The sequence below is a fragment of the Bos grunniens genome, chromosome 21 (assembly GCF_055505025.1).
Source record: "Bos grunniens cultivar Pamir isolate PY7600 chromosome 21, Bosgru_T2T1.0, whole genome shotgun sequence".
Lineage (NCBI taxonomy): Eukaryota > Metazoa > Chordata > Mammalia > Artiodactyla > Bovidae > Bos > Bos grunniens.
In genome coordinates, this window is record NC_141185.1 from 2946227 (window position 1) to 2960102 (window position 13876).

Here is a 13876-nt window from a genome sequence, read left to right on the forward strand (position 1 = left end):
GCTCCCTCCCCAGGAGCCCCCCAGCTCTGCAGTGTCTGTGAGTGTCTCTGCATCGTCTCTGTGGATCACTTAGCAGACGTGTCCTGAGGCGATGGCATCTCAGCTTAGGAAAGATTTCCATTCCCTTCTCCAAGGGGATCTTCCCCACCCAGGGGTTGAGCCCAGTGTCCTACATGGCAGGCAAATTCTTTACCATCTGAGCCATCGGGGAAGCCCCAGGGAAGATTTCCTGGGAGCACTCTCTTTTGGGTAGGGGGGAACCTGTGTATGACAGTTGGCTTTTTCATAACGTGGCATTGTACACTGGGATTTTTTTTTTTTTTTTTTAACAAAACATATATTTGTATTCACATCCTCAAGGGATCTGGCTTTAGAAAAGAGATTTGTGTTGTGAAGGTCACTCACTTTACACAGGTCTTTGCTTTGACAAAGGAACCCTAAAGGACAGGGCCGTGGCCGCTCGCGGGGAAGACTTCGTAGTCTCAGAGTCACGGCCTCCTTGACTGGGAGCTGCAAGCAGGAAGGCAGGCAGTTCTGAGTGATGCCTGTCAGTGAGGCAGCAGGATTTTATTGCAGTGATGTCAAAGCAAGAGGGACCACATGAAGAGGAATTGAGGAAAGCAGTCCATCAACTCTGGAGTGGAGGCAAGGATGCAGGGTCACGTGACTGACCCCAGGGTCAGTCTGGGAAGGCTCGCCGCCTTCACATGACAGCAGGCAGTTGGAATGAGATTTTTCCTGGTTTTCTGTTGACTCACTGTGGCCTCCCCACCCCTTCCCCACCCCTGCTTCTCAGATTTTCACTGACTCAGTCTGAACCTTACTTGTCTTCTGAGTCAGAGCATTAAAGGACTTCCTTCTCAGTCCTCTAAAATCTTACACTGCCTTAGGTTAAAATTAATGTGTGTTCACTTCACAGTATTGTAGTCCCTGATTATCAGCTTATCTGAAGAGTTCATGGTTGGAGAACTTTTATTTGGGAGTTAACAGGGTTTCTTGGAAGCTTCCACTTTCTCAGCTTCTTATGAAGTATAGTATTCTGTCATTTAACAAAAGATCATCGTTGCTACAACAAGTAAAGTCCATTTAATGTAACATAAGCACATTTTCCACAAACTCTGGGACAGGTGTGACTCCCATTGGGGTGTCGGATCTGTGCTGTGGGGACAGACTTCACTCCGTCTGGGAAGCATGAGCTCCCCGGAGCCAACGGACCTCCCCAGGATTGGGGCTGACTGTTCGCAAAGGAAGCAGAGCTGCCCCTTGCATCCTCTGCGTGTCTCCTGGCCCTTGGGCTCGTGTTTCCTCCCCAGTACGTGTACTGTTTGGACTGGGTGATCTGAGAGGCCGTTGCCAGTTCCCCGGGTGTGAGTGCCACGGGGCTCAGGCCGGGCCCGGGGGTGGGGGCCCAGCATGCCCCACCCTGCGACACCAGGCCGCCCCTCCAGGCACCCCTTCCAGTTGGTCTGCTCTTTCCTCTCTAGATAAACAAACCAGAGGGTGGGGCATCAGTTTCTCATTTCACATTTTGAGTCAATTTCAGCTAAAGTGTCTCCCTCTGCCCCAGTCCTTCCTGGTAAAGCCAGTCTCTGTTTAGAGGGAACACGGGAATCCCCGTTTTCCCTTGCAGTTGGGACCTCACATTTGCCAGTGGTTGTCGTTGCTTGGTTGATTGATTCATTGCCCTTTAGAATCATGAGAAGTTCTGTGAAAGAGTCTTAGATCGTAGAATGAAGAGAATAGGAAAATTTTTTTCCTAATCAAGGTTTAGCTGTCTAAGGGCTAAGCTTTATTCTGTCTTTTTTGCTGGAAAATATCCCAAGTTGTTGAATGTATTCTTAGAAAAAAAATAAAGGCGCTCCCAGTGGAGATGGTCACCTTTCCTGAAGACTGGTTGCTGAGGCAGCTGTGTTTGCTGGTTCCCTTGTGTTCCACTTGTGGGGGGCGGGGTACCCCTCACAGGGCCCTGCTTCGGAACACCACATTCAGGCCCGAGGCACTGAAAGGTGGGTGTCGTGGAACTGAGGGGGAGGGGCGCACGGGGTGTTGTGGGGGAGGGACGGCGGCAAGCTCTGTTGACGGATGTTCAAGAGTCTGCAGCAGGGAAGTGCTGGGACGGTGCTGGTTTGGGAGAAGATGGTGCTGGGGGCTGGAGGGTGCATGCAGGCCAGCACCGGAGGGTGGGGTGGTGGCTTTGTCACTGCCTGATGGGGTGGGCTCTTGGGGGCGTCTCAGGCCGCAGCTGCAGGTCACCATGCGTGTGGGGTGGGGCTCCAAGTGGTGCCCACCCCAGCAGTCGCTGAGCGAGGGTCCCCACGGGCCGGCCAGCCCGTGCCCGCGGCACTGCCTCAGTGCAGGGGCCCTCCTGTGTTTGCCGGTTGCTGGCATGAGAGGAGAGGTCACCTTACTCTTTCTAAGGTTTGGAGTATTTGTGTTGTTTTACTTCAGCATCTACGGGTTCATTATTACTGTGAAAAAGCAAATGTTATCTTAAGCATTATAATGAATCTGTTTTCTTCAAGCTACCCATAATATCTGACTTTGGAGAGAATCTTAATATAAATTATGTTTAAAATGAATCCCTAATGGTGTTTTGGTTGCTGTGATTTTGCTTTGCAACCTGTCTGTTTTAAGAGTGTCATGACAAGCTGCTTGCTCCCCATTGGGCACAGCTCATAGAATCCTGGTCTTGTATTCTGAGGAGCAGCGGAGCTCTAGGCTTAGTCAGTCAGTGGAGCAGCCTTCAAAATGCTGCTGCCCGGCTCCCTCCCAGTGAGCTCCAGTTTCCTCCCAATAGGAAGCCACCCTGGGGTCAGCTGGCTGCTCTGAAGTGAGACTCTTGTTTGAAAACATGAAACAGCAGTAGACTCTTGTGAGAACAGTGCGTTTGGTCTCGTCTCTGTCTCCGACTCTGCAGCAGAGTCCATCACTGCCCCCCCCCCACTCGCCCTGGAGTCTCCCCTGCTCCGCCCACGTCGCAGGCAGTGCTCTTCCAGAGCGTGACCCGGTGCAGCATCGTCAGCCTCAACTGTGCTCCGTCTCGTGGTGGGAGGCGGCCCCCCCACCCCCGCCTGCCCCACAGCCGCACCCGCTTTCCAGATACCAGCTGATGATCTTTAAAAAGAGGTTAAATTTTTTGGAAACAGTCTCAAACTTACAGAAAAGCTGCAGATAGCGGTATAAAGAATTCCCTCAACAACTTGAGGGTGAGTTGCTTACATAACCCCCCCCGAAGGTTGAGTTGAGTGTGTGTTCCCTGGACCCCGTAGTCTGCACCCCCAGATCAGGACTGTAGCACTGCACTCCCCCAGGCCCGCCGTCCCGCCTTCTCCCGCAGCAGAGGGGCTGAGATCCCAGCCCTGCACTTCCGTCCTGTCCCTCCCTCGCTGGGGATGTGCCTGGCCTCGCCTAACTGTCACAGCTGAGCCCTCTGTAAGCCAGTCATTTCCTGGACTGTCTCCACAGCTTAGGCTTCCGTCCTGTGTCCTCGCGATTGAATTCAGGGTACAGAACTCGGTGATTCTCGTTGTGTCCCCTGGGTGGCGCAGTCTCACTCCGATCCCCGGGTCGGCGGCGTGTCGGCCAGGCTGCACTGTGAGGTCACTGTTTCTCTGTTTGATCCATTGGTATCCGTTTGGATGTACTTTATTTTATTTATTTATTTTTTTTGGATGTACTTTAAAACTGTAAATATCCCATTTCTCATCAGATTTTAAAACTTCTTGATGAATTTATTATCCATGTGTATTCCTAACCTTGTTTTATTTAATGGGCGGGATGATCTGTGACTGTTTCCATTCACTCTCATTCGAGTGCTTGCTTACTTTTGGGCACAACAGGGGCCTCCAGGCTCACCTGTGCTTGCCTGACCCAGCTCTGGAATCGACGGAGGAGCCCTTAGCTGGAGGTTCCTTAGCTGGAGAATGGTGTTTAGAAACCAAGATCTTTCCCTAATGATGCTTCTTGTTGAGGTGATGCTGCCTCCTGGCCCTCCATGGAGACAGAGCGGGGGTGTGTGTGTGTGGGGGGGTGGGTGTGGGTGTGTGTGTGTGTGGGGGGGGTTGTGTGTGTGTGGGGGTGTGTGTGTGGGGGGGGGTGGGGGTGGGTGTGTGTGTACAGCCATTACGTCCACACATTGAAAGCCATGAGTTCTCCCTGCTGCCTCCACTGCTAATCCAGTACTGCAGGGCCTTTGTTCTCCCTTTTCTGACAGTCGTGACCCTGGCTCCCATTGTCCTGGGGCTGGTCACTGAGGGCATGAGGCTTTCCGTGTGTAACAAGCCCCCTGTCCCTGCTGTTACCATGTCCCCCGCACGGATGTCTTCCTCACCCCAGTATCACCCAGTTTGGGCTCTAAACCTGCTCCTTGTTGGGCTCTGCCCAGGGCGCACCGGAGGGAGACGGAGAGGGCTGGAGGAGGGAGAATGGCCTGGCAGCTTCCTGCCGGCTCCTCTTCCTTCCAGGGGCATTTGTGAACCCTGGGCAGAATGCTCCGCACAGCTGAGACTCCTTCCCGAGTTTCAGAGTTGAATCTGGGCTCACCTCTGCAGGGGACACCTGGCCCCCAACTTCCTCCTGGCAGGAAGTGTCTTCCGGTCGTGGGCCGCGGCCCCGGTTTGGGTGTTTTCCCACGCTTGCAGAGACCTCAGCAGCAGCTGGCCAGTGTCCCTCTCAGCTTGCGGGCCTCCAGCCCCTACAACCTGCCTTTGTGCTCAGAGACGCTGGCAGCCAGCCCCAGCCGCCGCCCACCCTCCGAGTCCCGAGTGCGGAGCCCTGTGCCCGGCCTCACCAGTCCTGCTTCTCCCCGTGGGTCTCCTGGTCCCCGGGTGTATCGGCTGCTTCCTGCTCCTGCTGTTTCATGATAATCCCATGCGCTTCCGTCTTTTTGGTTACCTAGCCACCAGCCTTGTCTGTTACGTTTTCCTCAAACACCCCCGTGGGCTCTGTCCCTAGACGCTGCCCGGTCCGGACGGCAGGGTCCCCTGGTCTCTCCGCTGACACTGGCGCCCTGTTGGAAAGGTGCCTCTTTCCCCTTTCCTTGTCTTCCTCGGTCCTGTCCCGCCAGAGCAGTTTCTGGCCTCAGTGCTGCTGTGGTTTCAGGGGTCTGCTGCTCTGGTGTGATTCTCTGTTCAGGCTCCAGCTAATGCAGTCTCAATGGTTGTTTTTTTAACCTAGCACTGTAATATTTTTACTGTGTCTTCAGAACTGTTTGAAAATATTTAGGATTCTTCAGAGATGACACTTTCCTTCTGGATTCTTTTTAGTGCTCTTTATTTTAAAAATTAGATTTTTTACCTAGTTAATTTCCTGTTGCTTGAGTTTTACTTCCTTTATCTTTTCAAGCTTTCATTTGGGGTGTTTCCATGTTTCTTCCCCTGTTTATCAGGCTGGACCTTGTAAATCCGTGTTCATGCATCTCAGGGAAGTTGTTCAGAGCTGTGTAGAATGCATAAGCAGTAAACTGGTTCCATCAAGAGAGTAAGAGGACACCTTGAGGAACATCAGGTAGGACCGCTGATGCGGAAAGAAGAGACGCCGAGAAAGCCACCTGGGGCTCCTCTGCCACAAGGGCCTCCTGCACCCCTGCCTCAGCCCTCGCTGCGGATGGGTCCCTGAGGAGGAGGGGCTTTTTGCCTGTTCTATGGAAAATTTAGTCAGAGGAGCAGATGCCTTTTCTAAGGTAGCAGGGCTACCAGTGTCCCACTTTGAACTTGACTCCCCTGAATGGAAGGAAACCAGGACTTTCCCTGGTCCCCGCAGCCGCGTGGCCGCCTCCTGCCCATTTGGGAGGAGTGATGTTTCCCAGAACTCGGGATGTTTCCCTGGACCGTTTACGTGCTTATAGATAGTCACCCCTGGCAATCAAGACAGACACTTCACACCAGGTTCCGGAGTGCTCTGAACGACAGATGAATGGTGGGTTGACTGTTGTAAGAAACCGTCTAGCCAAAAGTAGGGTTGACTATCAGATCTTTATTAAAGAGTTACAACTTTCTAAGCCCTAATAATAGGATTACAGGGAACGTGAAGTTGGTTTTATTAAAAGTAATAATTGCTATAAAATAAAAATAGCGCAATTCAGATGAAAAGAGGCAGCAGAGTGGAGGCCTGGCGTTTACCGTTGTACATCTGACAAAGCCAAAGTAGAGTGCTGGAGTACAGTTGATTCAAAAGGGTGAAGCAGATGTCATGAGATCAATGAGCAGATGTCATAAATGGATAGTTAACATCCCAGGGCATACAGCCGGATATGGGAGAACATTACCTCACCAGGCGTCAAAGAATCTTTTAATTTCAAAGGGAGACGAGGCATCATTGTGGGGTGAAAGGCAGGTTAGGAACAGGATAAAATGTTAGCACCCAGAGGAGAGTCCTGGAATTTCATCCTAAAAATTAACTTAAAATAGTTAAAAAAAAAAAAAGAAAAATCTGTGTGTATGAAAAGTTTATTGCAAATTTATTCATCATAAGGAAATAATTTTAAAGAATTAAACCTTTAACCTCTGCATTAAGTAGACACAATTTTAAGTTGTGGGTGTGTCAGCTTACTGAAATGTTATGCAACTGTTAAAATGATAGTTGAGTGGTTTAGAAACATGAAAAATGTGAGAAATTGAAGACAAAATATGAAAAATAGCTATATGAACACTTACTGTGTCTACAATCAAGGGCGGGAATGGGAACAGGGGAAGTTACAAGGATTTGCAGCACAGTTAGGGGTGGAGTTGCCTTTGACCTCCATGAACACTGCCTTTGGACCTGCGCGTTTATGACAGCGGCCAGCAGGCTGCGTGAGTCTTCGGGGTTTTTGCAGCAGAGTGCCGCGCGCCCTGCCAGGAGGAGTGTCTGCCGGGCACACGCCGCATGCGCGAGGCTCAGCTCCTTCCCAGGAGCGCCGCAGCATCGCCTTCCCAGGCTTGCTCTCCTGCTGGGGGAGGACGTGCTGGGCACGTCAGCTTTGCCGGGAGTGTCTTCTTCACGGTAAAACGAAGGTACCATGTGGTTCCCCCAGAAGATGCCGAGAGAGGTGATGGTCTTCAGTGGCTGTTGAAAGTCTGCATTTCCATGAGGATTCCTGGGAATGGATATTTTGGGTGATGTTTGAAATAAATCATGAGGCGCCATAGGGGACCTTTTAAGTTCTAGCTCAGGGGTTTTCTTTAGCCTTGCTTTTTGCCCCTACATAATTCAGACCTGGTGTGTTCTGTTCCCTAATCTCAGTGCTGATGGGTGTTTACAGTGGCGGCGGTGGTAATTTACTACCAGCAGGAGCCAAGAACCTTCTGCTGCTCTTTGTTCCTTGGATCAGCAAACCTTGCTTGTCAAACCTTGGTGGACTAAGCAGCTACTTAAGGAGAAAATAATTGAGTTAGATTAAGAATGTGGAGCTCAATTGGAAGTCCAGAAGAGATGAGATTTGCAGGATTTGGGGGGAGATAATGTAGGTGCACATGCAGTTATAACAGACAACCCAGAGAGAACCTTCATACGTGTGCCCACGTTCCCCCAGGGCAGTGCTCGTGAAGCTGTCATCGTGGAGGACCTGAAAGAGAGCTGTGGAGAACAAGTCCAGGTCGGCCGGACACAGGGCTGTAGGCCTGAGGGTGTGAGCACTGTGACAGGCCAGGCGAGGGCGGGGCGGACGGCGGTCACGCTGCGTCCTGCGTCGGTGGGCTCCCGGCCCTGGGGCTGCTCTGACAGCTCACCACCAGCTGGGGGCCCCAGAGGAGCAAGAGAGTTCCTGTTCTCCCACAGCTCTGGGGCCAGAAGTCCCAAGTCGGGGTCAGCAGGGCCGTGCTCCTTCTGCAGGCCCTTGGGGAAAGCCTGTCCCTCCCTCTCCCAGCGACTGGCAGCAGCAGCAGTTGGGGGCGCCCCTTGCTTGTCGCTGAACCCCTGGACTCTGTGCCTCCATCTTCACGTGACTCCCCTCATCATCTCTCTGGTTTAGGTTTTTTGTATGCGCCAGTCATGCTGGGTTTAGGGCCCACCCCGTTCCTGTTTGGGACCTTCTCTTAGCTTGATGACATCTGCAGAGACCGCACTTCCAAGTCAGATCACATCCACAGGTTGTTGGGGAGACACTATCTGACCCAGTCCACGTTGCACAGAAACCTGGCTCCATTTTCTTCTCCCTGAAGCGTGGGTGATCACACAGTGAACCTCGAGAATGGCGTGCGGCCCGTGTCGGGGTGCAGTGCTCCCAGCCTGCCCCCGGCACCGCCAGGGGCTCCAGCAACTCAAGGTGGTTACCGGGAGTCCCGCAGGCTGATTCTTGGCACCCAGAGCTCACGGACCTGGTCCGCTGGCCTGTGCTGCCCTGTGGGAGAGTTGAGCGTCCACAGCTTGCTCGGGGGGAGAGCCCCACTGCCCCGAGTTTCCCAGGGGGCCGTTGTTGTGATGGTGTTTGTTATGACACATGCTGAAGTGCGTGTCCAGTACGGATGCCCACCTTAGTCTGGTGTACTCGCCGACTCTCCAGCTGTCCATGACTTCTCAAGTGTTGGTGTTAGGCGCCACGTTGTGTCTGACTCTTTGCAACCCCACAGGCTGTCCATGGCATTTCCCAGGCAAGCATACTGGAGTGGGCTGCCATTTCCTTCTGTAGGGATTGAGCCCACTTCTCCTACGTTGGCAGGTGGATTCTTTACCACTGAGTTGCCAAGGGAATCCTTACAGATATATTACATGTTTTAAAAAGTATTCATTTACAAAGTAAACTGCTTCTAAGTAAAATATAACTTCTTAGAATGCCCCAATGATAAAATCTTTATCTGTTATCAACTTACTAGAGTAAACTGTTAATTTGACTTCTTTTCGTTTGTAGCAAAACCGTTCACACAACTGGTGAAGGAAATGCAGCTTCATCGAGAAGACTTTGAGATCATTAAAGTGATCGGAAGAGGCGCTTTTGGTGAGGTGAGCTGGGCTTCTTCCTCCCTCTTCCCTTCCCTCCCATCCTTCAGTTTTGCCTATCAACTGTTAGCTAGCGTTTCCAGGGTCCTGTACGTTGATTTTTGAGATGAGGTAATTTATTGGTATCATTTGGAGAGTTCTTGGTGGATAAAATCTGAAAGATAGAATTAAGGAGAAAAAAAAAACAAAAAGGAGAAAAAAAAAAACAAAAGGTGGTGACTGGTGAATTACCCTAAATATTGTCTGGACCAGAATAGTTCTTTCTGACAGAGTAAGTTTTTAAAATTATCCATTTGTCAGCTGAAAAAAGTCTTGGCAGCCATTTTAGAAAAAAGGAACGATCGTCTCGGCGGTGCTCACTGTTGGTAGCCTGCCCGCCGCCCTTCTGTCCTTGTGGGGTTGAGTCCAGGCCTGTGTGTGGGGGGGGGGGTACAGATGGGAGCAGCCTGTGCACCCGGGCCAGAGCCGCTGACCTCCTGTCTCAGCGCCCAGCAGCGGGCCGGGATCCGGTGCGTTCGCAGGGGGCCCTTCACTGAACGGCAGTAATGCCGCTCCTTCAGATTTGCTTCAGTGCTCCTGGGCCGGGAGCTGTGTGTGTTGGTGAGCCAAGTGCCCTGTCACGTCCCAGCCACGCGTGTGCTCTGCTCGCCAGTGACTCTGCGTGCGCGGCGTACACTTCACACTACACGCGGAAGGAAGCAGAGCAGGGTTTAATGAGATGGCTTCTTTGCCCTGGAGCTTCTCATGACTGCTGCGGACTGGCATCTGTTTTAGAAAACATCTCAGCATTTTTGATGATTCTTGCACTGCCAGCACCTGAGGACAGCCCTTGCTGTATCTGCAGGGCTTGAGTAGAATACACAGAAGGAGACAGCTGCGATGAAAACGCCTTCAGAGTACCTGCGTGAGAAAGCCTGGCCTGCTGGCATACACGTGGGTGGCTGTGTGTCGCGCTCTTTTTCTTCCGTGGAAACCCCCGGCCTCGCGTCAGGCCCCGGCCCACGCTCTGTGGGGGACCTGTCGTCCTCATACCTTCCTCTCCCCGCGAAGACCTGAGAGCAGATCTCTCCAGGCTGCAGAGGGAGGGGGAGGCCTGCCACTGGGGGCAGCTCTGACCCGGGGCGACCCCCGACCGGCTATAGGCTGGGGCGGGACGGGGACGTTGGCTGTTGCTTTCAGATACTGAGGTGTACCTCCCCATGAGATGCATAGATCTGGGTGAACGGTTCTAGTTACGACAGTCATCTGCTCCTCTGCAACCAGCTCCCCAGTGAGTATGGAGCATCCTGTTCCCGGAGAAGTCCTTCCCCTTTCTCCCCGGAGCCCCCACCTCCTGGGAGCCCTGCCCTCCCCCAGCAGGGAAAAAGAGAGCTACACGGAGAAACAGCAGATCTCTCTTCAAACTGAAACCCAGCTCAGTTCAGTATACCCTTCCACCGACTGTCTCCCCTGTGCCAGGAGCGGGGTGGTCTGCTGGGCACAGCGCTGGCCACGCAGAGCTCCACACTGACAGCAAGCCCTGTAGGGTGTCAGGGTGGGGGGCAGGAGGAGACCCCAGGGCAGGACAGGGATGGCCTTCGGGAGGAGAAAACAAAAGCACCAGGGGGGACGTTGTTGTGCCAGAAGACTTGACAGTTATCTTCAGTGCTCTTTTTTGCCAAAGAACTTAATGCAAAAGTCAGTTTCCGATTTTCATAGAAGATAACGTTGATCACTTTTCAGTTCCTCCCGGATCAAGAGAGATGCATCCTTGGAGTCCAGCCTTGGCTCCCTCTCCAGGTTTAGCAGCTTCTCTGTGAGAGGTACATCGTCAGCCCTCCTGGGCTCTGTGGCCTGGGTCCCCACACCAGCCCTCCTCACCCAGCTCCCCCGGCCAGGCGTCCTGTGTCCGTCGGCCCGCCTGTACACGGGCGCCGCCCTCACCAGCGCAGCTGGAGTTCTGGGCTCTGCGGCTCCCCTTCCCATCACCGACGTTCCTCCCAGGAGTGGTCTTGTCATCACGTGCCTGAAATGTGGCCCCGTTTCAGCTCCTCTGTCTCCAGAGCACCCAGCGGATAGTGGGAATGGGAATACCCTAATCATTGTTGTGTCCTGAGTGTTCTTCACACGTGGTTCTAATTGAATGATTGCTTCCTCGTGACAAGCCAGGGATGGGGGAGAGTCTGTGTGCAGATCCGCCTTGTGTGTGCAGCTGTACACAGATAGGTGTGTGTACCGTGCGTAGACAGGTGTGTGCACCTGTGCCTCTGACACCATGGCGGCACTGTTCAAGAGCCCTGCCTGTAGAAAGAACTTGCAGAGTCCGCTTGGAGTGGAGTATGTCCCTCTTATCTCAAAATTGTAGCAGAGCTCAGTGAAATTTCTAGGTTATTATTCAGCCAGGGCTTGGAGTCTCAGGGTGTTGGCTTGTTGCTGAGCTTTGAACACGTCTCTGTCCTCCCCTCAGTGTGGAGAAGTGGCCCGGGAGGTTCTTCCGACCCTGTACTGCAGTGGGGGCTTACTCCCCAGCTTCCGCGGTGCGGTGCCCAGGGCCATGGCTTTGGACGTGACGGCAGGTCCCTGAGGGTGACCGTGTGCTGGGCACCACAGGCCTCACATGCTTTCATGGACATGGAGAAGGTGCGAGGCTGAGTCGCAGAGCGGGGGCCTGGCCGCAGGTGGGCGGTGGGGGACAGCGCTGACCCCTGTGCCTGACGCAAAGCCCGCGTGTCCAGCCACCCTGCGCTGCTGCCTCTTGTTCCTAGGATGACTTAAAGAAGCAGAGCTGTGAAAGCTTTGTTTAGAAACAGGTTCAAATTAAGAGAACAGCTGTGTGCATAGAGCGGTTCAGAGACCGGTCCAGCCCTTTACTCAGATACCGTTTTGTTGGCGTTTCATCTCATTTTCTTGATCGTGGCATAGCTGTGCTGCTCTCGCCTGCGCTCCCTCCCCCTCCTCCCCTGCCTCTGTGCGCGTGTACTTTATCAGAACCGTCCTGGGTGCTCTCTGAAAGCTTTCTGTGCCCTGGCAGGGCTCCTCTCGAGAGCCGCGCTCTCTTGTGGTCTGCGTGTCGTTCCTGGTAAGGTCTGGGTCGTCACTGATGCTTGTCGTTTTCAGAATCGCGTTCTTTTTCTCAAAGGTCAGCAGCTCTGCCTTGCTTACCAGGTTAGACTGTTTCTGTACTAAGTACTAGCAGGTTTTTTTCCTCCACTTAATATCTTACCCACCCAGATTATAGCTGATTCCCAGGAAGAAATAGACACTCCTCAGATGATGACAGCGTGTGCTCAGAGTTCCTGTCCTTAGACGTGTTGGAGAGCCCACTAAATGTTCATTTGTTGTTGTTCTTAATTTATTCAGAATTGTAGTGAGTTTGGTCAGTGATTTCTGAATCGGCAGCGGACAGACAGCCGCTTAGGTGTGGTGTGAGGGGAGCGGCCCTTGGAGTGGCGGTGACGAGGTGAAGGGGGTGAGGGCCAGAGGGTGGTTATGGGCACTCATGCGGAGGGGACCCTGGCTGGGAGCCCAGCCGTGCAGGGCACGTACCTCCGACCCTCTGCAGGCTCTGGGAGGATTATATCTAATTGTGACCATTGTGCTAAGACAGTCCTTCCCAGCACTCACCTGTGGGAATGAGGCTCTGCACCTCAGATGGCACACCTGTGACGGTATTAGAAGGAGCCACCATCTAGGACTGGAGAGGGCGAGCTGAGGGAGAGGGTCTGCTGCTCCGCACAGCCCGGGCACAGGCGGTGTTCTGTGCATGTCACCCCTGTGGCCGCTGCGATGATGTTGCTGTGTGGTGGTGATTAGAAAGCAGGGGAATAAGTGGTTTGCTTTTGTAACTCTCTGTCCTATCCCTGTGTGTGGCAGTCCTTGGCAGCAGAGCCCAGGTGCAGGGGTCAGTATCACTGCTTATGGTTTTGTGATGGGGACTTAGGGCAACGAGTGAGTGATTTGTTTATATAGGGTAGGAGGCGCCGTACGACGGTGCAGACCTCACACCTCATGTGCAGCAATGGAAGGGTTCATTTCAGATTTGATGGGACCAGGAGAAGGCACTGGCGCCCGCTCCAGTGCTCTCACCCGGAAAACCCATGGGCGGAGGAGCATGGTGGGCTGCGGTCCATGGGGTCGCTAGGAGTCGGACACGACTGAGCGACTTCACTTTCACTTCTCACTTTCATGTGTTGGAGAAGGAAACGGCAACCCACTCCAGTGTTCTTGCCTGGAGAATCCCAGGGACGGGGGAGCCTGGTGGGCTGCCGTCTCTGGGGTCGCACAGAGTCGGACAGGACTGAAGCGACTTAGCAGCAGCAGCAGCAGCAGCAGCAGTCCAAGAGGACTTCCTGGACGAGGTGGCATTTGAGTTGTACCTTGACGAATATGGCTGACAGCCAGCATGTTGAGGGCTAATACCTATGTTCCTAAACCACCCTGAGCCGTGTTGAGCGTGTCGAGTCTTGATTCACACGGCAGGCTTAGGACAGTCCTGCTGTTGTCCATTTCCTAGTTGTAGAAACTGAGGCACAAAGAAGTGAATCTGCCCAGCTTACACTTTGGAGCTCCCTGTAGGAAAAGAGCAAATTAGCCGAGACGGTGGTGCTCAGGCTATCTTGTCCCACAGCCTCTCACCCTCGTTTTGTAAATACATGGTTATGTAACAGCTGAGACCACATACAGCACCGCACGTGCGTGTCGCGACATACCTCATGGGCCACTTTTGTTCTGTAAACGTGTATAAGCTCCACCTGAAAAGCCCTTGGAGCTACATGATGGTCTGCGGTAGGGCTGCTGCACCAGCCCAGAGAGAGCACCAGCTGCTCTGCCCAGTGCGTCTTGCCCACACTGGGTTCAGTGAACAGTGAGATATAGGAAGACATCCCCTACCCCAGTTACTCACTGCCCTTGTGAAGAAAAAATCCCAGAGGCAAGTCCTGGCATGTGCAGGGCTGGCCATAGGACTGAGAGGTGGAGGGGGGTG

The 13876-nt window shown here is 53.2% G+C and overlaps 1 protein-coding gene across 4 annotated transcripts in view; it reads left to right on the forward strand.

The window, feature by feature from the left end:
- Positions 1-13876, forward strand: part of CDC42BPB (CDC42 binding protein kinase beta) — a 98970-nt gene that overhangs the window by 34529 nt on the left and 50565 nt on the right. For all 4 annotated transcript variants that reach the window (XR_015149384.1, XM_086362815.1, XM_086362817.1 and 1 more), the window contains exon 2: positions 8825-8916. Coding sequence is in view for 3 of the 4 variants with exons in the window: in XM_086362815.1 (XP_086218941.1) it covers positions 8825-8916 (92 nt within the window). In the remaining variant the exon portion in view is untranslated. The remainder of the gene's footprint in view (positions 1-8824; positions 8917-13876) is intronic.